General features: G+C 42.6%; 1 protein-coding gene across 3 annotated transcripts in view; it reads right to left on the bottom strand.

The window, feature by feature from the left end:
* The window catches only part of MBOAT2 (membrane bound glycerophospholipid O-acyltransferase 2), a 1,094,556-nt gene that overhangs the window by 286,966 nt on the left and 782,358 nt on the right, over positions 1-25,232 (bottom strand). For all 3 annotated transcript variants that reach the window (XM_085610738.1, XM_085610736.1, XM_085610737.1), the window contains exon 6: positions 7,745-7,799. In XM_085610738.1, the coding sequence (XP_085466864.1) occupies positions 7,745-7,799 (55 nt within the window). The remainder of the gene's footprint in view (positions 1-7,744; positions 7,800-25,232) is intronic.

The following is a 25,232-nucleotide window of genomic DNA, read 5'->3' as shown; positions in this document are numbered from 1 at the left end:
AGATAACAAAATTTAAAGGCCTTTTTATTGCTCACAAAGCAAATGAGCAATAAAGATGCCTTTAAATCTTGTTATCTTGTCACATTTGCTCCGCTTTCAGAGACGGAGGTCATGTAGGTTACTGTTAGGTCGAGGAGATTTTTCAAGGTACTAGACCTGCAGGACTAGTACCATTTTTCAGATTTTTCGAGCCCTGGGTGGCAGAGAACTCTGGTACCCAGGACAAGGCCATTTAAACCCTTCTGAAGCAGTGTGTGTGCTCTGACACAGCGTGAAACTGTTCTGGTCTGGATATATTAGCAAATAAATCACTGACGACTGTTTGCTAGGACTCTGGCTAAAATATTTGTCTCTGCATTAATAAGTGAAATGGGACTGCAAGATGCATGTTGATATTTGGGTCTAGCATGCTAGAGGAGAACCAAAATCACAGCCATCTATAGCTCTTCAGCCATTGCCCCAGTGTGTACAACGTCAATGAAATGAAATTAAATGAAAATGAAATTTATAAAGAGGGACTAGTACCCTAGGGTGTTTAGGCGCTGACTCAGTAAGAAAGACTGAAAAGCTGTATTAAGATTTATTGATTAAAAGCCAGGTTTTGAGCACCTTCCTAAGCGTCAGTAGGATGGTTTTGTGTTTCAACATGAACATTCCCAATAGCTGTGGTATCAGAAGGGAAGGAAAATGTTTGAAATAGTCAATCACTTGGGGAGTTTTCCCAGCCTCCATGTCAGAAATGGCTTCAGTGCGCCCATCTGTAGAAAAAGGGAGCAAGCTCTAATGTGTTACATTTGGCATTATTCAGTAAGGAAATAGCTGAAGAAAAACAAGAGGGATACAAGGGAGAGTGGACGGGATGCTGAGGGAGTAACCTTGGTGAATGATCTGCAGCACCCATTTTTATGAACTTAGAACACACCTGTCTGGAAGAAAAATAATTATTCTGTCCCCTACTAAATGTCAATTTGTATGGCGCAGCTTATCACCCGTAAGGGTATCCAGGCACTGGAGCTAGAGCCCCATGTAATTGATGGGCAGGAGAGAGCAAACACAAAGAGTAGGCCATGGCACAGCTGTCTTTAAAACATTCCAGTGCATAATTCCCCTTCTGCCTAGGAGCTGTAAAATGGCATATCAATAATGGATGCCTGCATGTCACTAGTAAATCCTGTGGTGTGTATCCAGGCATGATGCCTAATCACTCACTGATGCTCATGGTGTGGCCCACATAGTCTGACATGTCCAGGTTGTCTCCCAAGACATATTTTACTGGGACCTGCCCCTTTTAGATTGTCTGAGAGAAGACATTCCCGCACTCGTCCGGGATGTCTGGCAAAATCTTGCTGGTCACATCCTAAAGTAAATGTGAGTAACATCCCAGCAAGCAGACACAGTTCAGGGACTTCTGGGCTAAGCTAGCAGGAGAAAAACCATCCTCTTTTCAAACGCATCAATAGGTTTAAATTCTCTATCTGGTGGAGCAGTAGGGAACACATTTGGCTCATCTTGCTACTAGAAGCTTGAAGTACCAAGTTGACGGAAGACACCTTGCTACAGGATGACTTCCTAGGGGAGGAGAACATAGTTTAGAACAAGTCATCATCAAGGTTTCCATCAGGGCCTCATTAAAAAGGCAGTAGGAGCAATGAAGGAGCATGCCTAGGCTACAAATTTTCTGTTAGTAGGTCTGCCATGGTTTAAATAGTAGATCACTGTAGTTACAACACTAGTACTGTCCTGTAGGCTACTACTGCAAAAGAGGTACTCTCCTCAGTTGGGGACACCTGTTTCTAGGGTAATATGTAGGCCACTAACATTCTAAATAAAGATCTAAATATAAGCCAAAATAAGTGTAATGAGGGCGGAGCAAATGGTATGTCTTGTCAACCTAGTCATGTGAAACATTCTGGAGCCCATGAACGGCGTCAGATTCTGATCCGAACAAGGCTACCAGCCTACGATATTACTGATGTCAAGGGAGGAGCTGAGGTTCATCCAAAGTTGTCAGAGGCACCTTGGTAATCTCTTGGCAACACCCATGGTGTGAGCCAGTGTGGGCATTGCTGGAGTCGGCCTGGAATCAGGGCAGTTGGAACCAACAAACCTTCTGGAACAGGAGTGAAGGTTAGCACAAGTACCAGGGAGGCCGTACATAGGCCCAATAGGGTCAGTGGGCACTGAGGTTGGACCCTCTGGTAGAAGTCCAGCTGGGGTACCAAGGGTTTTGTGGGGCATAAAGGCACTCCAGATGGAGTCTGCATCATCCTGAATGGTTCCTGCATGGTCTCCCTAAACATCTCCGTCTGCTGCGGAGTCAACAATGGCCCAGGGAATTCAGATGAGCATGCTCCGAGTTGGGTGATGGCAGCAGAGTCTGGTCTTTGGAGTGCTAACTGCATGACTTCTCCCCAGAGTGGGAATTGTGAGACAGATGAGTCCTGCTTGGACTTCGCCCACTTGTGGCAAAACATGTTCCACGACTTTGTCTTCAACTTATCGGTATGCAGTAACCTTAAGTGGAACATAGACTTGGCGTGAAAGAAGGCCTGCAACATGGAGGGGGTCTGCTGTTTTGAGCAAGATCACCTCACTTTTTGTGTTCAACGACATATAGAGACATATAGCTTCACTTCCCACTCCCTGATCACTTTTGGGTGTATTTGTTGCTAGACTTTGATCGTGCCTAGACCGTAGAATACACAGCCAAGCGTGGTGGTCCATGATTGACATATGTTTCCTGCAGTTGTGCCACGGTTTGGAGCCTGTGTTTTGGTGGAGAGGAGAGGACATTGTCCAAGCACACTGTCTATTTGCTGCAAATGCAATTTTAGCAGCAATGAAAACCGACAACAGTTACGAACAGAGCTCCGGATCCGTGTCTTACGGTTTGGAAATAAAGTGATGCCTAAATATGGGTTTGTGCAGTCACGTCTGGGGGTCGAGTGAGGTCAAAGCAGAGTCCAATGGTGCCACCTGCCAACACACAGGAGCAGTTGCTATAAAAAAAAGTTCCAGATCCAGCAGGCACATGGACAAATTCAAAGGACGAGGAAATTCAAACGGTGAGGAATTTTCAGTTCGAAATATTCATCAGAAAAATCAATGGAACTGGATGAAGATAACTCCAATAGATCGCATTGACCCACTTCAAACACTACAGGTTCAGGATGGAGTCCCTTCAGTGTTCACCCCTTCATAGCCAGGGCCGGACTGGGAAAACTAAGCAGCTAAGTAGCCCTGGCAAATTTGTCAGTCCAGCCCCCAGGGTAGGGGGCTGCAAGTGTGAAGAACTGCTGCTTTTTTTTACTGGGGGACGATATTGTAGCACCGCTGCAAAACCGGACCCCAGTAAAAAATAAAAACCGGTCCCCACCATCTCAAAACCAGCCCCCACCTTTCCAGCCTCCCGGGGAAATAGCCGGTACAGCCAGTCCGGCACTGCTCATAGCACCATCAAGCAAAGCATTAACTTCCTGCATCGGTTGGCCAGGTATTTGAAGAGTTCACTCTTCTTAGTCTGTTCGGTTGCTGCCTAGTGCGCCATCTGTTCCTTGGTTTAGCATTCCATATAGTACTTGTTTCTCTGAGGGAAGATGCTGAGATGACCTTGGATTAGGATTCCTTTTTTTTGCTACTGAGGCACAAGCATCCTCTGGTGATGGAAAGAAGAGGGGTTTGTATTTGAAGATTATTTTTAGTAAGCTGGAAACAAAAACCTATATGCGATATTCCTGGCTCTCAGGCTTTGTTGGACACTTTCCAAAGACTTCCTTTGATGCTGAACCAGAAGAGTGTAGTCAGGGAAGACGATAATGCTGCTAGCATCAAACTAAACCTGGTGTAAAGTATGGACAGTTATGAAAAGGTCTGTCTTTATGATTCAGAATCTTGACTATCATTTAGTGGGGCTCCAGGAGGATGTTTCTACATAAGAGCCCAGTGGGCTCGCTCTATGATTAAGCATGCTGATAGTTTGTCTAATGTATCAACTTCAAGACATTGTTAAGTTTATGTGCCTTCAGCCGCTTGCTAATTCCCACCAAACGAAGAATGTTTCTACTGGCTCACCACTATGTCTTCGCACACTTTCCAGCACTTTTCAAGACTGAAGAGAGGTACGACACTGACGCCTTAAGTACTTTATTCAATCCTTTATGAGATGTCTCCTTCCACCTCAGTCACCTTATCTTCAATGCTGCATAAGTCCTGTCTGGGAAGAGCTTTGCCCATGCCAACTTCAACTATTTTTGCTTCTAATACTGTCTGAAATGTCTGGGTGGCTTATACAATCATTGCTATTAAGAATGATGAGCTATGTAAGCCCTTTCCAATCATGATCCGCTCTCTCCCATGCACTGGGCAAGCCATCCCTGTAAATTGATCCTTTAAGGCCACCTTATCTCTTACTTACCATTTTACCTAGACTTGTGCTACCCCATTGCAGAAAGCAGTTCACTTGAGGGGGGTGCTGTCGAAGAAGAGGCAGCCATGGGAAGGTCTCGCAGTGGAGACTCCCCACTTGCATAGCAGACTGTTTCCCCTTGTCCAGCACCCTCCCTGCATACTCCTACAAAGGTGAACCAGCAGTGAGACAGAGCACTGTGCCCACTTTCGGCCTTCAGTCTCTCAGCTCGTTTTGGGAACATGTTATCTATAGTTGTATAGTGCACTACCATCCGTGAGGGTATCCTGGTAGCAACAGGGACACAGGGTGCAACAGTGTCCTGGCATCGACAGGGGTAGAGGGTTTAACACTTCTTTGTGTCAATGTCAAATGGAGGGGAGGACAAGTAGAAAGGTGAAGCCCAGTTCCCATTCCTCAAATTGTTTCAGTCACAGGTTATTGCGGCTAAGTCCACTGTGACCTGGGTATCTCTCCATTTGCCTTCTGCCATGTGCTGGGCATGCCATTTGACCAACTCTCACACTTTACCTGATGATGACTCGAACCGTTCCCAGGAAGTCAGGGCCAAAGGAAAAAAGTCCACTCATTGTCCAGTTGGCTCCATAGTATTCCAAGCCAAACACCACCAACTTGACCATAATAAGAGGCAGGAAGAAAAACAGTGAAGAGACTCCAGTGTGTGGTTGGGAAGAGGTGACCCTCGACCGATATACGCTGGCCTTCTGCAATACAGGCCTAGCAGTAACGAGACGGGACATAGTGAGGCAGGGAAGGGGGGGCAAACACTCCAAAAACACAGGAGTGGATATCTAACATGGAGTGGTGCAGACAGGTGGGAGAACCCAATACAGAGCGAGGGGCTGACCTCAAAATCAGGTGAAAATATGGTGACCATGGCAGGAACAGCTGGTGGAGTGAAAGGGGGACATCCAAAACCTCAATATGTGTTCTGTTACCAGGAACCACACTCAATGGGAGATCAGAAAAGATACAGGAAGCAGAGAGAGAGGGGGGCTCAGAGGAGCTAATGGGGGAGAAAGGATGCACTTGATAATATATAAGTCACCATCTACCATCCAAGATTGTCATTTTGTATATTTTTTGTTTGGTTTCTTGCGATCTGACACGCACTGCGGCACTCAGGGTGCAAATGTTTTTTGTTTTGTTGTACTGATTTCAATATGCTCAATAAAAATAATAATAAAATTCCAGTGTTTTAAGAGAAGAGTTCACCATTTATGTTGGGTCATCATCATACCGCTATGGCTCAACAGGCTGTCAGGCCCCTAGTAGGTGCATCCAGATGCTCCTGAATGATCACACATTTCTCCTAACTACCACCTGCTCCGGCCAGGCTTCAGGAGGACTAACAATGTTCACAGACCTGGGCTGTACCGGGTCTCCATTCTCCATGGATGCAACCAGTAGCTCAGGTTCCCAACCTGCGTGGGCTTTCCCAGTGGATCGTGCCCGGTGGATCGCTAACTGGGACGGAGGTCTGCCAGCCAGGCTGATGCTATCTATGGATGTTGTGTGGCTGTCTCCAGCGCTGCTGCCCGTTGTTCTGACCCCACGCCTTCTGCGCCCCCGTCCACCAGGCTATGGGTCGGCTGTTTCTCCAGAGTGGCTGCCACACCTTGATTCCAGTGTTCTACCTACTGGGCCACTGTAAGCCACGCAGGTGTTAGCATCTTCTCCCATCATCTGCCTCCTAGGGCTGCTTTGCTAGTTTTAAGCAGCCGGACCTCGCTCATTCAGTTGCCGTGCTGCCCGGCAAATGTAATGTCTCTCTGCCACCTCGATAAGGCCTTCATATTGGGGCACTGCTCTGTGATGAGTTTCTTTGTGCCTGCGCTCGGTCCTCCTCTGAACCATGGCCAGTCCAACAACGTGATCCACCCCAAGAATATGAGCAGCTGAGGGACGCCCATCATGGGGAAGCTGGGTTTGCGCCTACCTATACTTAGATTGTGAAGGCATTTTGAACCTCACTGGGCAGAGTGCTAAAAGGATTTTATCCATATATTTAGGTGCCAGCTGGAGGATTAAGCAAGCATGTCCTCCATCTTGCGCAACCAGCTATACCATACAAGATACCTCAAATTCGTTTCCTGCATTAACATGAAATCTGTGGAAAGAGTTTACTACGATTGTCTCAGCTTTACTGGGTATTTATAATTTTTTTACCATCTTTAAACAAGAAGCAAAACAATGTTCCCTCCTGTATTATTCAATAACTGGAGTGAAATAATAATTTAGGTGAAATAAGTGCTCAATATTGTATTTTATAATCCAAATATGCAGGTGGCGTGGTCCTTGACAAGAAAGTTCAAATAATTTAGAGAGTACAACTATCCTAGTTAAAAAAAGAGGCTAATCCCAGCAGTGTTAAGGAAGACAGAAGAAGTACAACAAATAATTGTTTGATAAAATGAGACGTTTGTGGAAATATTTCAGTGTGTAACAATCTTTACATACAATTTGTCGATGTTTCAACTTTCACGCATGATATTTAGGGGGCTTCCTTGGGACAGCAGTGACTTACCATATTTTATAAACTGTTAGTCTATATGGGGCAAGGATAAGCCCTGAACTACAGTAACAAGTAAAGTATCAAGGAAACTCAAATGCTCCAAATGAATCAGACAAAGGTATAATGTTTAGTAGATCCAATGTTTTATGTTTTTTTAAAGAATAGTGAACGGGTGTTGACTGGCATAATATTTCGTCTGCATCCTACTCGCAATAGACATTCACTTATGAATATAGTTACAGAAGACATATTCATAATAACCAATCTGATCATATTGTAAAGAATGATAGGTTATAATTATCTTCCACTCATGATACAATCTAGTGTTTGTTTACATTAACTGCATTACTCACTCTTCCAGATGTGCATTAAAGATGCTTAGGGGTAAACATGGAGAACGTAGACTTGAGCTAAAAAGTATAAATGACTCTTGGGGAAAGGCAGGCTAATGCCAGCTTACACCCAAGGGCCAAATATTGTGCTTTGCAGATGGACCAGAGAAAACATACAGTAGCACACAAATCATTAGTCTCTCTCCTCAGCTTTCATCTAAACAAAATCTTATCATTCTGCTCTGGTTAGCAATTCGCCATAACTCTGAGTCGATCTGGTAGGTTTAAAGCAGGAATTAGAGAACGCATCAATGCAGTTTCCAGTCCAAACAAACAAAATGAATGTGAAAGCATGCAGTACATTTAATACAAAATGATTACATGGCTTTAAAATGCATGCCATAACTGTAAAAGCCCAACCTATAAAAGAAATGTACTCCATAATGAAGCAAGCAAAAAGAGAAAGCCTACCTTACAGCTAAGCTCCTTTGTGACACTGTTAATTCTTCATCTTTTCTGAACATTCCTAAACAAGGACAAAAAAGCCGTAAATAAAACTAGATGCTAAAGCTCGATTACTAACACATTTTAGGAAAGTTTTCATAATTAAATATACTTGTTGGTGTCTGTTTAGAATACATAACTGAGGTGTTGTAATGAGGCGAGACAAAAAGGTCTTGGTGAAAGTAGTCTTTTTTTTCTTATGCAGACTCCACCCACAGCTCTGGCTCCTCCTCCTCCAAGCCTCCAACATCAACTAATCACCCAACAGTCCAGAAACCATCCATAAACAAAACAAGTTCATCCCCATACCTTCCACATTCCACTACATTCCTTTCTTAAGCAAGAATGCCACACATCTTTCATTCACCAAACACTAAAAGAACAAATACAAACTATAAGATAAACATAACTAATGCAACAGCAAATTATCTGTACATGATGTAGTCATTGAATCTCCAGGGTTGCCTTGTTTCATGCTTCACCCCATTCTGACAAACTGTAATCTTTCTGCCCTTCCTGTTGTAAACAGTCTTATTGCGTATCTCCATCAACTTCTTCATTCAGAACTTTGACCACTCTATTAAGGTTCCAAATCCATCCATCTTCCGGTTTCACAACATTGTTGAACACTTTGATTAATTCCATGGGGCGACTGTATTTAGAAAACAGTCCATGTGTGACAGGCGCTTTTACACTGACCACTTCTCCCACCTTTAGATCAAAATTTTTTTGTGGCTTACATCTGTTTGTATACACTTTCCTAGCAATCACCTTCTCCAACACTCTTTCCTTCCATCCATCATCCTCAACCTCTCCATTCATATTCGTACAGTCCTTGATCCATGCAGGTGACAGAACAGAATTCGTTAGTCTGCCTCTCAACAGTTCAAAAGACGTCTTTCCAGTAGTACCATGCAGAGTCACCCGATACACTTCCAAACACTTCCATAATTCATGCACCCAATCCTTTCCAGCACTTCTTGCCAACTAAATAGCTCCCTTAATGGTGCGAACCAACCTTTTCACTCTCTTGACACAAACTGAGCTCCATTGTTCATCAGTACAGAACTAAGTAAACCTTCTCTTGTGAACACATGAGACTAGAATTCAATCACTTTAAATGACTTTGCATCACTCAATCGCAAGTTCCAGCCATCTGGAATAAATATCTACCAGAACAATTAAGAATTTATTTTGCGACCTAACATTAAGGTGTCCCAAAATATCCAAAGTTTTGGGGTAAACGTTTTGGGGTAAAAACAATAAAAATGAAATGTAGACGAACAGAACGGATCTGGAGAACAGACTATAGTACAGAACACAAGCTAGCCTATAACCAGTGTTTGGAAAAATATAAGCAGACTATCGTCAAAGCCAAAAGGGCTTACTACACGGGAAAAATAATTGATGCCACTCATTCCACAAAGGAATTGTTTAAAACTGTGCATATTCTTCGGACCCCCCAACACTCAGTCAAGTTTACACCAGACCCAGATTTCTGTAATACAATGGCCAACTTTTTCCAAAGTAAAGTCCAAGTGATCTACGATGATCTATTAAAATCGGCCAATATTATGCCGCTTAATAATCCTTCGATTACAAACGTATGGGCGAAAAATAGTAGACTGGCAGGTTTCAGGACTCTTAAGGTGGCGGAGGTCTGTGACCTCATGACACCCACTAAATCGGGGTCTCCAAATGATCCATGCCCCCCAGCAGTCTTCCATATGGCTTCTAAAGTTATTAGTGTCCATCTCACCCCCCTTTTAAACCAAGTCCTTGTAAATGGTAACTACCCGGAGACCTGGAAAAAGGCATGTATAAGGCCTATCCTTAAAAAGCCGGCCTTGGACCCACTAGAGCCTAAAAACTACCGGCCAATCTCCCGACTGCCGTTACCAGCAAAAATTCTGGAGAAAGCAATAAATAGTGAACTAATTCACTACCTAGAAGACAATTTGCTGCTAGACCCGATACAACATGGCTTTAGGCCTGGGTACTCGACAGAAACTGCACTGGTGCTGGCAACAGAGGAGATTTGCAAGATAGTAGATGAAGGTGGCAGAGCAATTCTAGTTTTACTAGATCTTTCGGCGGCATTTGACACCGTAAATCATAAGATGATGGTACAGCGCCAGAAAAAGATAGGGCTGGAAGGTGCAGCATTAAACCTTCTTTCTTCCTTTTTAGAAGCCAGACAACAAAATATACATTGGGACAACATGCAATCTGGAACATTCCAACTCCCATGTGGTGTTCCACAGGGTTCGGCATTGTCCCCAACCCTCTTCAATATATATGTATCCCCACTGGCTACTGTGGTTAGGAAACATGGGTTTTCGCTAATCATGTATGTCGATGATTCTCAACTTACTATCTCAGTTGCTGAATCTCCAGACAGAGTAGCCACTGATTTCCATGCATGTCTGAAGGATATCATGTGCTGGATGAGGGTCAGCTTTTTAAAAATAAACTCTGATAAAACCGAGGTCCTAGAATTTGGTAAAGGACCATCGGTATGGAGTACTAACTGGTGGCCGATAGAGGCTGGGATCTGTCCTAACCCTGTGACTAGGGCAAAAAATCTAGGGGTCACCTTTGATGACCAGCTTAATCTATCCGCCCATGTTAATCAGCTTACCTCCTCCTGTTTTTTTTCTTCTAAAAATTCTAAGGAAAAATTTTCCATTCATAACACCGGAGCTCCAAAAGACAGTGGTAGTCGCATTGTTTCTATCTAAACTGGACTATTGTAGTGCTCTTTTTGTGGGAATTGACAAAGCCCAGGAGACGAAATTACAATCACTTCAAAATGCAGCGGCTAGATTACTGATGAACCTTCCTAAGGGCCATCCCACTTCAGAAGCCATTAGAGCATTACATTGGCTCCACGTTCATCAAAGAGCTAATTTCAAGGCTCTGTGTCTGGTGCATAAGGCCCTTTATGGTGGCATTTCTGAGGAGGTGCGGAAACTTTTCATCAGATATCTCCCTGCTAGAACCCTCAGATCCTCTACGAAGGGCTTTGTCTGTGTTCCAAAAATACGTAAGGTAAGGTGGGGGGCCGCACACTGTCTTTCCGCCCGGCAAAACTTTGGAACCAGATGCCATCTACTCTACGTTGCCAATCGAACCGAATGAGGTTCAGGAGGGAACTAAAAACCTGGTTATTTGCCAAAAATTAAAACCCATTCAGGGCCCAGCAGTCACTTATCACAGTTCAGCGCCAAGACTCCACGGCATTCGTTGCGCTATATAAATAATAAATCAAATCAAATCAAAATTATCTCATCCCATGCCCTCTTGGGAATGTTCCTCACAACCATGGGTTGCTCCCACAAATTACAAATGTCACTCATACAACACTCGATACTCTCTCACCTCTCTCTCTCTTTATCCATCCCAGACCACCAATAATCTGCTCCCAAAAGCTCTTTGGACCTTGAAATACCCCGATGACCCTCATGCGCTATTTTAATCAACCTCCCTCTCACCACTTCAGGAGACACCAACCTGATGCCTCTAAAAAACAACCCTTTATCACTTGACAATTCTTGCTTGACACTCCTAAACAACCGCACCTCATAAGCCAACAACGTCTTGTCACCCCTACCATTTTCTAACATGCTAACCACTCTCTGCAACACCTTGTCATTTTCAACTTCCTTTCTCCAATCCTCTTCACAAATCACCCTTTCTGTCATGACACAACTCTTCTTCCACCAAAACATCATCTTCACAGTCAATACCTTCTGTCTTTACCATCCTAAATAAGCAATCTGTTACAAAATTACTTTTCCAAGGAATATGCACAACCTGAAATTCATATTCCTGCAACTCCACAACCCACTTAGCAATTCTGCTAGACACATTATCAACTGTCTTCTTCATAAACATCTCCTTCAGCAGTTTATGATCCGTTCTGACAAACTTCCTGCCCCACAGGAAACTCTTCAACTACCTTACTGCCCACAAAAATGGCAAGAGCCTCATGCTCGATAACCAAATGACTGCTTTCTGCTGGTCTTAAGGCACGTGAAATGAAAGTTACCGTCCTCTCCTTTCCTTCATCTCGCTCCATAAAAGTCGCCCCCAAACCCTACACACTGGCATCTGTACAAATCAAGACAATAACTCTTAAAATTCTGAGCATTCTGCAACTCCTCCTTCAAATTATGAAACTCACTCTCACACTTCTTACACAACTTAATCTACACATTCTTCTTAAGCAAACTTCTCAACTTTAAGGATTTCTCTGATAACGTACTCCCAAATTTGCTATAAAACTCTACAAATCCCCAAAATGATGCAAATTTCTCATTGTTCTGAGGAACAGCCATCTCAGTGATAGACCTCACAAACTCCAATTTTGGTCTCGATCTATTTGCTGTCAAGGTATGTCTCAGAAACGTATTCTTTCTTATGAACCCTGCATTTCTCAAATTTAAGCAGTAAACCATTTTCACACAGTTTCTGCAACAGTGCTTGCACTCTCTCATCATGCTCTTCATAAGCATCACCAAAAATTAGGATATCATCTTGATACACCTTCACAGTGGATAATCCACTTAATATACTCTATATGGCTCTCTGAAAAACTGATGCCGCCAGCACTAGGCCAAACGGCATCCTTTGGAATCTATATGTGCTGTTGAATGTAATAAACGGAGTAAGATCCATTGAATCATCAAGTAATCTTACCTGGTGATATGCTGAGTCTAGGTCCAAAGCGGAAAACCACTTCACATTCCCCAGCATACATACAAATTCATTAATTCCAGGAATAGGAAACCTGTCCACCACAACTGCTTTGATAAGACCACTAAGGTCCACACACAAACGAATCTCGCTATTTTGTTTTCTTGCTACGACCACTGGACTTAACCAATCCGTCCCCTCAACCTTCTCAATAACACCTACTCTTTCACGTTTCTTCAACTCCTCAAGCACAGCTTCCCTGACCTCGAAAGGTACCTGCTGTACTGTGCTAATTACGGGTGTAGACCCTTCTCTGATCTTAATCTTGTGTACATACCTTTGCAAGCACCCATGGGGAATCAGCAAACACTTCAGAAAATCCCTCCGAAAACGTATTAGATTGACACTTGATCACTTTACTGCCTTCAACCATTTGACATTCACATTATCCCTCAATCTAATGGGCGTATTATAAATAGTATCCAAAATTACCCCCCAATTCTGTTTGTGAAAAAAACTTATCAAAGCATCACCCTTGGCAGCAACATACATTTTACCAACAGCCATTCCTTCTAAATATTCCACCATTCCTTGAAAATAACCCATTAGTTTAATGGGCTCAACCCCAAACCCTGGCGGTTTAACATTTGGCTTACACAACTGCACCCTACTTTTTAGCTCATGTGCAAAAACATCATTGGAAATAATCATCAATTTTGCTCCGATCAAAGAGCATTTTAACTCGCTTCCCTTCCATTATAATGAAATCATCAGGGGATCACCTCCTTTTGTTAGAGACTTGTAAAATTATCTCCTCACAATCAGACACATCCTGTAACACTTAGTTAATCTTCCGTTCATTGCCTGTGCTTTTGCAACACTTGCTCAAATGCCCTTTTCGCAAACACAACTTGAAAATAATGTTCCATCCTAGACACCTCTAATCATTAGCCATGTGCCCAACTGCCCCACATCTAAAACATTGTTTAAAAAATTTGACTAAAAAATGTTGACTTTACTTTGACTTTTCACACCTTTGCCATGCTGCCATCTCATGCTCATCACTCATCTCCCTTTTGTCCAATACAGAAACACCACCTGCAGCACTCTCAAGAGACATTATTTTTTTTAAACCCCAATACACGCTAAACTGTGTTCAAATCTTTTGGCCAAAATGATCATTCAGAAAGAGAGTGATCATCCCTGTACCACAGCCCTTCCCATACCTTATTGTTGCTACAGCCAAGCATTAACTGATCTCTCAAATGCTCATCAGACATACCAAATTTACAAGTTGCTGCTAACTTCCTTAGTGCAGTAATGCATTCTTCCACTGTCTCCCCTGGTTTTGCATGCGTTTGGCAAACTGACAACGTTCAAGAACAGACAATAGATTTGTAAGAAAATGTGCGTCCAACTTCTTCAAACATACTTCATATTCATTCATATCATCACTCTCTTCCTCAGTCAAACCAGGAAGGTAATCACATTTCTTGACCTTCCGGTCCCAAATAGTGCAATAGGATTGACGCCTTCCTTTCAGCTGTCAAATTAGTTCCAGAAACTCAGGCATATCTTGAAAATACATTTGATCATTTCTACCATTTAATTAAAGGCTCCCCAGGAGAGGACAAGACGAACGTAGTCAGAGTGACATGCTGCATTTTCACACTAATAAACTCACAACACAGTAGATAAAAATAACGCCAAAATATTGTCACTGCTCATCTCTATGCACGCCCAATAATGACAGCAATTTAAACATATACACACACACACACACACACACACACAAGACATTCGACGTGAAGCAAATTAGCCAAAGAGATATGAATTCATAAAATTAGATTAAAAGTGAGACGGGGAAACTTCAAGTGGAAACCATCTAACATTATCTAAGTTATAGATAAATAATATTACTCAGTACGCGGATGCGGTGTGCTTGTCACCGGGAAATGCCTTAAAAGAAACAGGCTGGCTGAAACATGGTGTGTTTTAACAACAACCTTAAGCACGCCTGTCGCTTCTGGCTGTCACCTCTTGCTCCCGATGGCAAGCAGAGGTGTGCAGGCCATCGCAATATACATCATTAATCCGTGAGGAACTGCTGATTTCCAACGCAGCTTTACAATTTCCAATGTCCCTGTATGCGTCTCACAACGGAGTGTTGTTAGCCTTCCACCACAGGACCGCAGAGCACGTCGGACCCGATGTAGAATGAAGCCACGTATCTGCGGGACCACCTGCAAACTTCACAATGCCTGGCAGGGCGCAGAAGGAGAATGCGCACCCACGTCAGAGTGATGTTCATGCTCAGGCGTACCAATGAGGTGAGGCAGAGGTCCTGGTGAAAGGAGTCTTTATTTCCTTAAGCAGACTCCACCCACAGCTCCGGCTCCTCCAAGTCTTCAGCATCAACTGCTCACCCAACATTACACAAACCATCCATAAACACAAGAACACTCATCCCCATACATTCCACTACATTACTTTTAAAGCTACAATGCCACAATAACTGTGACCAAAACCCAAGTCAATAGCAGGTCATGAGGCTGGATTATCTCTTACAAAACCAAAGTAAACAAATAACATGGTTATTCATAATGAAATGGTGATCAATTCTGCCGAAATTGCACCCAGAAAGGACATTGTGAGTCCAGTGACGTGATCAATGGAAGCCCATGTATTATGATAAAGTATTACACAGAAATCAAAAGTGATGCGAAATGGTTATGCCAACAAAACACCAATAGCCAACCCTATACTGAATCTGTCTGCCAACAAAACATACCCTTTCCTCGAAAGGATTATGTTACTTACCCAGTAAGCATCTGTTCTTGGCATGTACAGCTGTAGATTCACATGCTTTGCATGCTCCTGCCATCTAGTGTTGGGTCCGGATGTTTGCAAGATGTTTTTCTTCGAAGAAGTCTTTCCAGTCACAAGGTAAGGTGACTCCTCCTTTCGGTAACAGTGCGCATGGGCATCGACTCCATTGTTAGATTGTTTTCCCGCAAAAGGGTGAGAATGGAGTAAGTGAGTGTAGTAAAGAGATGCCCATGCGTAGATAATGTAAATATTGAGAACTGCAAAAACGACATGTGCCAGGGGAGGAGGGTGGGCAAATGTTAATCTACAGCTCTACATGCCAAGAACAGATGCCTACTGGGTAAGTAACATAATCCGTTTGAGACGTGTGCTGTAGATCCACATGCTTTGCATATACTATATAGCAGTATTCTCCCAAAGCAGTGGCTAACCAGTGGATGTTGCAGCTGTCTGGAAAAGTATTTTTAGCACTGCCTGCCCTACATTAGCTTGCTGGTGTGCTAGTACATTCACATAATAGTGTTTGGTAAATGTGTGTGGTGTAGACCATGTTGCTGCTTTACAAATGTCAGCTACAGGAATGTTACCTAAAAAGGCCATAGATGCCCCTAGTTTGCGAGTGAAATGTGCTCTTGGGGTATAGATAAAGTTTTTTTTAGCTTTTGCATAGCAAGTTTGAATACATTTAACAATCAATCTTGAAATGCCAGATTTAGAGATAGGATTGCCTTTGTGAGGTGGTGTAAACGAAAAAAACAGTTGCTTTGTTTTATGAAAATCTTTTGCTCTTTCGATATAATACAATAAAGCTCTTTTGACATCAAATGTGTGAAGAGCTCGTTCTGCTACTGAATCAGGTTGAGGAATGAACACAGGTAGCTCAACTGATTGGTTAATATGGAAAACAGAAACCACTTTGGAAAGGAATTTGGGATTGGTGCGAAGAACTACCCTGTCTTTATGGAGCTAAAAGAAGGGCTCTTCTAAGGGTAGTGCCTGTAGCTCACCAACTCTTCTTAATGAAGTGAATGCAATTAGAAATGCTACTTTTCATGAGAGAAACTGTAAAGGACACTTGTGTAGTGGTTCAAAGGGTGGAACCATAAGTCTTGTGAGTACAACATTAAGATTCCACACTGGTGGTATAACTCTTTAAGGCCTTCATAAAGGCTTTGATGCCAGGAACTTTGAAAAAAGCTGTCTGTTTTGCAGCAAGATGCAACCGAACAGATGTGTAAGCTAGCCCACATTGCTGTAGGTTTAGAAGGTAACAGTCAATGTTCTGAACAGAAGCATCCAGAGGTAGAATTTTGTTATTGCAGTAAACAACAATTCTTTTCCATTTTGCTGCATAGCAAGCTCTGGTAGTAGGTTTTCTGACTTCTTTCAGAATAGTCGTACAGTCTGGTGGCAAATTTAAATAGCCAGACTCTATGTCTCCAGGAACCAAATTGCTAAGTTAACTCCTTGGGATTTGGATGCTTGATTTTTCCATGGTTCTGAGTAAGGAGACGAAGTGATATGTAGTTTTGATGTAAAACTACTGAGAGCTCTAACAGGGTGGTGTACCTTGGTTGCTGGGCTCATGTGGGAGCTACCAAAATCAGTGTGTGTGACGTTTGCCTGAGTTTCCAAACCAGAAACGGAAGAAGTGGGAGAGGGGAAAAAGTGTAGGCAACTATCCCTGACCAATCCATCCATTGGAGAGAGGGTGTGGGAACCTGGAGGCGAAGTTTGGGCATTTTGCGTGGTCAACTGTGGCGAAGAGATCTATTTCTGGGTATCCCCATTGTAGAAAACATGGAAGGAGAACTTGGGGATGAAGTTCCCAATCGTGTATTTACTGGCTCCTTCTGCTGAGGAGGTTGGCAATTTGATTGTTCACTCCCCGAAGGTATTCCCCAGAAGGTGAATCTTGTGATGTATTGCCCATTTCCAAATTGTGTGAGACAGGCATGACAGTCGGAGAGAGGGTGTCCCCCGTTGTTTTGTACATAGTTAAATAGCTGTCAAGTTGTATGTGTGAACTAGGACATCTTTGCCTGTGAGATGAGACTGAAAAGCTTTCAGCGCTAGAAACACTGCTAGAAGCTCTCGATAGTTGATGTGGAGACATTTGCGTTTGTCGTCCCAGAGACCTTGAATTGTGTAATGATGAAGATGTGCACCCTAACCTGTGAGATGTGTCTGCTGTTAGCACGACTCCTGGAACAGGGTCTATGAAAAGCCGCCCTTTTGATAAATTTGTGGGTTCCACCACTGCAGAGAGCGATGGGTGCATCTGTCCACCAACACTAGATCTATTAATTGACCCTGTGACTGATTCCACTGACATGCTAAGCATTCTTGTAATAGAGGCATGTGTAGTCTTGCATGAGATACTATTGCAGTGCATGACGTCATCATTCCCAGTAGCCACAAGAAAGTCCAGACTGGCAAGGTTTGGAGCTGCAGCAATAGTTTGGGTATTGGAAATTCTGGCTACATTGCGGGAGGCTAGAGCCATGTGAGTGTTGAGAGTGGCTCTAGATAAGATTGTATCTGTGAAGACTGTAGGAGGGACTTTTGAAAGTTGACCGTGAAACCCAATTGGTGGAGTAGGTGTAGCGTGTTCAGTGTTTTGTAAATACTTTTGGTGTGTGCTGGATTTGATGAGCCAGTCGTCTAGGTAAGAAAAGACATGAATTTGTTGTCTTCTGAGATGAGCTGCTACTACTGCTAGGCATTTTGTAAATACCCTGGGAGCAGTAGTTACTCCGAAAGGAAGTACTTTGAACTGATAGTGTTTGCCTGCCATCACAAATCTGAGATATTTGCGATGAGCTCGATGAATGGGAATGTGAAAATATATGTCTTTTAAGTCCAGTGTGGACAAACAATTGCCTTGCTGTAGGAAAGGAAGAACCTGTTGAAGCATTACCATATGGAAATGCTCTGATAGTATGTAGTGGTTTAACTCTCTGAGATCCAAAATTGGTCTTAAGGAACCGTCCTTTTTGGGGATTAGAAAATAAAGAGAGTAAACCCCTGAACCCTGGTACTGAAACTGAACTGGTTCTATGGCTCCCTTTTGTAAGAGAGATTGCACCTCTTGTTTGAGTAACTGCAAATGGTCTGATGACAGTTTGTGAACGAGGGATGGAATGTTTGGTGGATTGGAGGTGAGCTCCAGGCAATAACCATGTTGGATAATGGCGAGCACCCATTTGTCGGTTTGGTATAGATTGCCACATGGGGAGAAACTCTTTGAAGACTTCCCCTGACAGGTGTCGAGTGATCGGGGGCAAGTGTGCGCAACTCACTGTTTATTAGGGGAAGGGATGTTACGTGGTGTGGCACTTTTACTCCAACCTTTGGAACGGTTTCCTCTATATCCTCCTCTGTAGAAACACCTAGAAGTAAAGGATTGGTTGGTGTCTTTGTAAGAGGAAACTTTTGGGTCTGAGGATGTTGTTTTGGACCCTGCTCTGTAAAATGAGTGGCGAAAGGAGCCTCTATTAGATGGGGACTGGAGCGTTTCCATGGATTTCACCTCTTCAGTGCCCTTTTTCATCTTTTCTAAGGATTGGTCGACTACAGGACCAAACAGGTGTTTCTTGTCAAAGGGGGTGTTCGAAATGGACTGTTGAACCTCAGGCTTAAACCCCGAGATCCTAAGCAATGCATGCCTTCTAAGGAGGATGCTGGTATTGATCTCTCTAGCTGGGGTGTCAACTGCATCTAAAGCACATCTGATTGAGGAGTTAAAGATGAGTTTCCCTTCTTCAACTAACTGGTGTGCCTTAGATTTGTGTTCATCTGGGAGATATTGGAGCAGTTGTTCCATTTCATCCCAGAGTGCCCTGTCGTACCTAGCTAGTAGGCCCTGTGATGCACCAGTGGTTAACAGCTTGGACAGCTACTCGTTTCCCAGAGGCATCAATACGTTTGGATTCTTTGTCTGGGGGCGTTGCAGCCCCAGAGGTTTGCAAGTTAGCTTGTTTGTGAGCATTGGACACTACTAGGGAGTCAAGCGGTAATTGTCCCTTAATAAACACAGGATCTGATGGTGAGGGTATATATTTTCTATCTACCCTTGAAGTTAAAAAACATGCTCTGACAGGGTCTTTGAAGATATCATCTGCATGCCTCATCTTGCCTTTAAGCATAGGGAGTGTTTGACTTGACCTATGTGTGGACTCCAGTGTTTCAAATAAAAAGTATTTTTCTAGTGTTTCTTTATGTAATAGTACCCCATGATACTCTGCTGCTCTAGCAATGAGCTGTTGATAAGCCATATCATCTGGTGGTGATGGCTTTACAAGATAGAGGTCTGGCTCATTGTCTACTGGAGGGTCAATGGTGTAATCATTCCATGGATCTGCAGGCAAGTGAGTATCTTCATCACCCTGATCCACATCTGGATCTGTATGTCAAGATCCCTGAGGTGTTCTGTGTAACAGATCTTCAATTATTAACAGTGGAGAAGATCGTGGAGGTGGAGAGAGTTGTGGGGCAGGATAAACAGAACAGGGCTGGTAGCTGTTTTCCTTCCTCTTTAAGTTAATGTTATCAGCAGTGTCCTCTGCAGGAAGCTTGTTTTTTTGCTGGAGTTTTAGCCAAAATATGTCCAGTATCACGATTAACATAAATCTTTTTTTCTGTTTGGGATCCAATTTGGCCTTAAGGACATCTAAAATTGGTTCTGGCGACTCAAGAACAGTGTCCTTAGATTTTGGCATTGAAATAGACTTTTCTTTGGTAGTGGAATGTTTCAGCTCCGAAGCATGTTTGTGTATCGAAGCAGAGGGTTTCGGCTCCAAACCAGATTTGTCTTTGGAGCTTGATTTCGGATCCGAACGTAATTTCGGCCAACTCGATCCGGGCCGGAAGGCTTGACGGTTTGTTTCAGAGACACGGGGCGTAGGAAACATTGTCTCAATGCCGACCTTGGTCTGAAGGCAGAGGAGGTGCCATAGCTTTATGAGTTTTAGACGAGGACTTAGGGGGCAAGTGGTCTTCAGTACTCACAGCACCTTGTCCCGGATGCACATCTTCGGACTCCAGATCGATCTCGTGCCCGGAATCAGACTCTGGAATGGAGAGGGCCTCTTCATCTGCAGCGGACGATTCGATCTCTTCTTGATTGAATTCTTCCCCGAAGATATGCAGAGTGTGTTGGATGCTTTGGCGCTGCATCTCTCGTCGTCGAGCTCGACGATCACAGAGTCTTTTTGGACTGTAACGACCTAGAAACGTTGCAGTCTTCGTTCTTGTGTTCCGGAGACAGGCATCAGTTACAAACTTGATGTGGCTTGGTGCAGGGATATTTGGGGTGGCACCAAGGACATAATTGGAATTGAGTTCCTTCCATCAGTAGAAGGCTGGTCTGGAACAGCTAGTCCGAAGCACATCCTCGAGGTTTTCTATCGAAAATGTAGTTTGTCGATTGAATCCATACGCAGAGAACAGGGAAACGTGTCCAGAAACAATACTGTTGAGGGTAGAGTGGATTGCACACCGAGGGAAACAGAAAGAACAGTTTTTGAACTGGAGCGCAGCAATACACGTCTGAACCCGATGGTAGAAAAAAAAACAATCTAACAATGGAGTCGATGCCCATGCGCAATATTACCGAAAGGAGGAGTCACCTTACCTCATGACTGGAAAGACTTCTTTGAAGAAAAACAACTTGCAAACTTCTGGACCCAACACTAGATGGCAGGAGTATGCAAAGCATGTGTATCTACAGCACACATGCCTCGAACATATGTTTCTCCATTTCCAACAGAGAGACAACACCACTTCAACCCAGATAGGATAATGGAAGGTCTGTAAACTTGCATAAGGTTCTGGAACATACTACTGCTCTCCTTTGAAGGAAGAATTGTGATTGCTAAAATGGTGTTTGTAGCCAGATGCCTCTATGCGATCTGAAATTTGCTGACTATTGTCACTTTAAGCACTTTCAAGGCACTGAATAGCATACTGACCTCCTTGGTATGGGCGGGAAAGAGAAGCAAAATGGCGTTTGAAACATTAAAACTGGATCAGGAGGAGAGGGCAATGAAGCTACCAGACAGAGCTGTACTATTACGCGGCAAAGCTAGAATACGCTGCACTGTGGGCAGTGGAAGGGGACAATTGGGAAAAATGACTACTGGGTGGTACCAATGGGGATACTACACTGATGAAACTGCTTATGAGGGGCTTGTGACTTGAAAAATATCCCTTACTTGGTGTAACAGACAGCTGAAATATGGGAGAGGGTGCCAATACAGTCTTTAAGTGATATCCCTTCATAAGAGATTTAGATCTGTGGACATTGTAGCTGTTTAAGCGTATCTCCGCTGCCATGTTGGTCACTCACTTGCAAGAGAGAGGGTGTGGGATATTGGGGTATTTGTACTATGGAAAATGGCTCAATTTGTTATAGGAGATCTGAAAGACATTATTCGTGGGAACTGGGCAACTCTTACAGTATGGTAAGCTAGCAGGGGACAGCTAGAGAGATGTTGACCAAATTCCAGATGCTTTCCCTCAGACGGAGACTCTACAGATGTGGATGACAGGGAGCTCTGCCTGACATCTTGTGACAACATTCTATACAGCCCTGATAAGAAACGGGGTTAGAGAAGAGACCCCTAAACCTAGACCAGCATGGAAGCTGGAACTTGGTTACTGGATATGATCAGTGATTAAATTGCATGGCGTGAGTGAAAACTGTGATCTCGACTGAAGAATATGCCTCTTGTATGTTTAATGGAAACTGATAAATATATTTTTAAAATAATACTGAGTCATGTAAGCAAAACATAAATGTTAATGGAATTAAGCTTATATGGTTGTCATTATGGACGAGTGAACAGCCTCGGTCCTTAATGCATTTCATGCCAGCATCGTTTTAATACAAAATAAATCTAAACTAGTTATTCCTCACAAATGACATGTTCCTCCATGCCGAGTTCAGTGTCATTATGTGTTACATTTAAAAGAGTCCTATTTAGAGGCTCACACCACTCTTTTTACTGCAAATGTGCCTTGGCATACATGTTGGTAAATATTTATTTTTTTAATAAAAAATCTCTTTTTGTTATAATGCTTTAACGTCTGTTCATACTTGGAGAACTGGGGCATCTAAAACATCTCTTTCAGTAGAGCATGAAAAAATAAATCCTAGAATTGTCCTAATGTGTGGATCATTAGTGTATATGCATTTTAAAATATATTATAATTCCATGGCCCCCGCACAATAACTGGTCTTGCTCCTCAGTTTTCTTGGCAATTTAATGTTGTTGTAAACATCTGAGTGCAACGTCTGTTTTTGTAAATACATTTATCCCAATTCTGTATTTTTCTCTTTACTTCCCTCAATGAAGTTCTAGATATGTCATTTACCTACAATCAGATTGCTATGTCTTTATTCACAATCAATAATGCTATTCCGATCGACAGATTTGACACATGGTCACCGACTGATTTAACCAGATTCCAAATAGGATCTGATTAGAATGGACAGTCAACTACAGCACAAATCTCATATTATATGTAAGTGGATTCCCATGTTTCTCCTCCACCTGAGAGATCAGCCAACCCTGTTCTGCTTCTTTCCTAGAGTAATAGAATCTATTCAATAAGGCAGTATCTAGAGATGCTAGCTATATATGTCCCACTCCCCTCTTACTTTCAGTATCCTAAGTAATTTGGTAGTGAAGATGGAGATTTCATTATTCTTCGTGGAAAACCCAGGATCGCACTTATGACTGAAGCAAACACATTGAAGAGTACAGTTGACGGAAAGGTGACTGCAACTTCTAGTCTTCCAGAGTTAAATGCATTTTCCTAATATTATTTACTACAGTGTAGGGGCTCTCAATTCTTCTACAGCTACAGCATTATAGGGAATGTGTAAGTTGATTTCCCGTGGCAGGAGCCATTTTCTCTGGGTGGATTTAACCTCTAAATGCATTCACAAGACTGTTTTCTAGGGCCTTCGCTTGTATTTTTGGTGCTTTGTTTATGAGAGAAACTGATAGTTTTCCCTGCACATGTACAACAGTATTTTGCGGTCTCAAATCAGAGAGGAATAGTGTCCTTTCATTACACTCTAGAAACATACATAGTTACTGACTTATTTTTACTCAGCCCTGAATCCACTGGAGCATGTTAATCTACTGAGCTGTAACCTTTCTATGATTGTCCCCACTCCGTTTACGGAGCCACCGCCCCAAGCCTCTAAATACAGGCCATCATCGATGAAAGTCTCATATAAAGCTCATACATTCTTTACTGGCACTCTTGCCCTTATTCAAGAGGACAGTGTTTTATCATAGTAAGCAAAAGCCAGTGCAATTGTAGCAGCACTGAACATTTCTCTTGTGGTCCTCTATACCCACCACCCATCTCACTTTGGTCCTTCTTCCTTTTTGGCAAGCCAGGTCAGCATTCTGTCCAGCTTGCCTCTTAGTCCATTGATCCTTTCTTTACAAAATCAGCCAAGAGTTTTAACATTGTCGAAATTTAAGATGGAATATTCTTCCCTTTATGCTATGAGGTTGTTTCTAGTTTGGTCCAGAGGGCATTCCATTTCTAACTCATTCATGTTCAATTTTAGCTGATTCAGCTCAATCATTTTGAATCGCTATTATTTTCAAAACATACTAATGAAGTCCCTCATTACTGTACATGTCCTGCATATTGTGACAGCCCATTCAATTGCCCATACAGTTCCCAATATACTCATTAGATCCAGGAATCTGAATACTTATGGATCAAGCAGGTGCGCAGTATTCAATTTCCAAGCTCCATGTAGGCTAGAACCTACTCTATCCTTTTTTTTTAATTGAATTTTTTTTTTGGTCATAGCAAAAAATACATAAGAGTAATTCATACAGGATAAAACATCAAAAAACGATAAAGCATCAGAGGCAAACCAATCAAGTAGGGGCAAATGTACGCAATTAATTTCATTTCTTAATTCATGAGAGATAAATTCATTGATTAATATCCGGACTTAAATTATAATATAATATATTATATTACAGGGACATGCACACAAAGAAAGTCAAGTAATTTCAATATCTAATTAACTATTATTGGTGATGGCAAAATCCTGTCTACAGTTTTTACAAATCTTATCTAACTTTAGCAGCGGAGAAAAGCCTCTTGCTTTAGCCAAAGCGAGTTATAATTCAAGAGAGCACCATTCTGAATCTTTAAGGGCACTGTCTGAGATCCATGATCGGGCAATACAAAGTCGGGCAGATAACAGCATGATTGTACCTAATTTTTGTAGGCCTACTTCGAATTCATATTTACCCATCATTTTCTCTTTGACAGATAATTGTATGGGATGACCCAGACGTATTGACATATAGTTTATCACCCCTTTTCAGAATTTTTGTAGACGGGCAGAGCACGAACATGTGCAGGATATCGGCAGAAAAGAGGTTACACTTAGGATATCTGGTTCTATCTGTCCTATCTATAGAAGGGGTTGCTTCCCATTTTAGAATTACATTCGAAGTATAATATAAAAGACACACCATGCGCCACTGTTGTAACTTAAGATTAACGGAGTATACAGAGCGGTCCAGCAGATCTAAAGTCATCTGAACCTCCCCAGCAGAAATGTCTGATGCAAGAAGTCTGCTCCATTTCGCAGCTAATAGCGGAGTATCATCTATAACAAACTGCGAGAGTGCCTGATATATCATACTTATAGTATGTTTAATATTAGGTTTAAAATAATATGAAGAAAACTGAGCTGTCGATGCCCTCCATATGCCCGTGACCCGTCCGTATGTAATCCCTCAACTGAAGGTATTTAAAGAAAGAATGATTAGGCAGTACATAGGCAACTTGTAAGTCAGAAAAGGATCTAAAACCATTTAGATCAAATAATTGGCACATTATTATAATTCCGCAGTCTGACCATACTTTACAGGTT

This window comes from Triturus cristatus, chromosome 6 (genome assembly GCF_964204655.1).
Source record: "Triturus cristatus chromosome 6, aTriCri1.1, whole genome shotgun sequence".
Classification (NCBI taxonomy): Eukaryota; Metazoa; Chordata; class Amphibia; order Caudata; family Salamandridae; genus Triturus; species Triturus cristatus.
The sequence above is the reverse complement of the archived record's forward strand: the minus strand, read 5'-3'. Positions and strand labels throughout refer to the sequence as shown.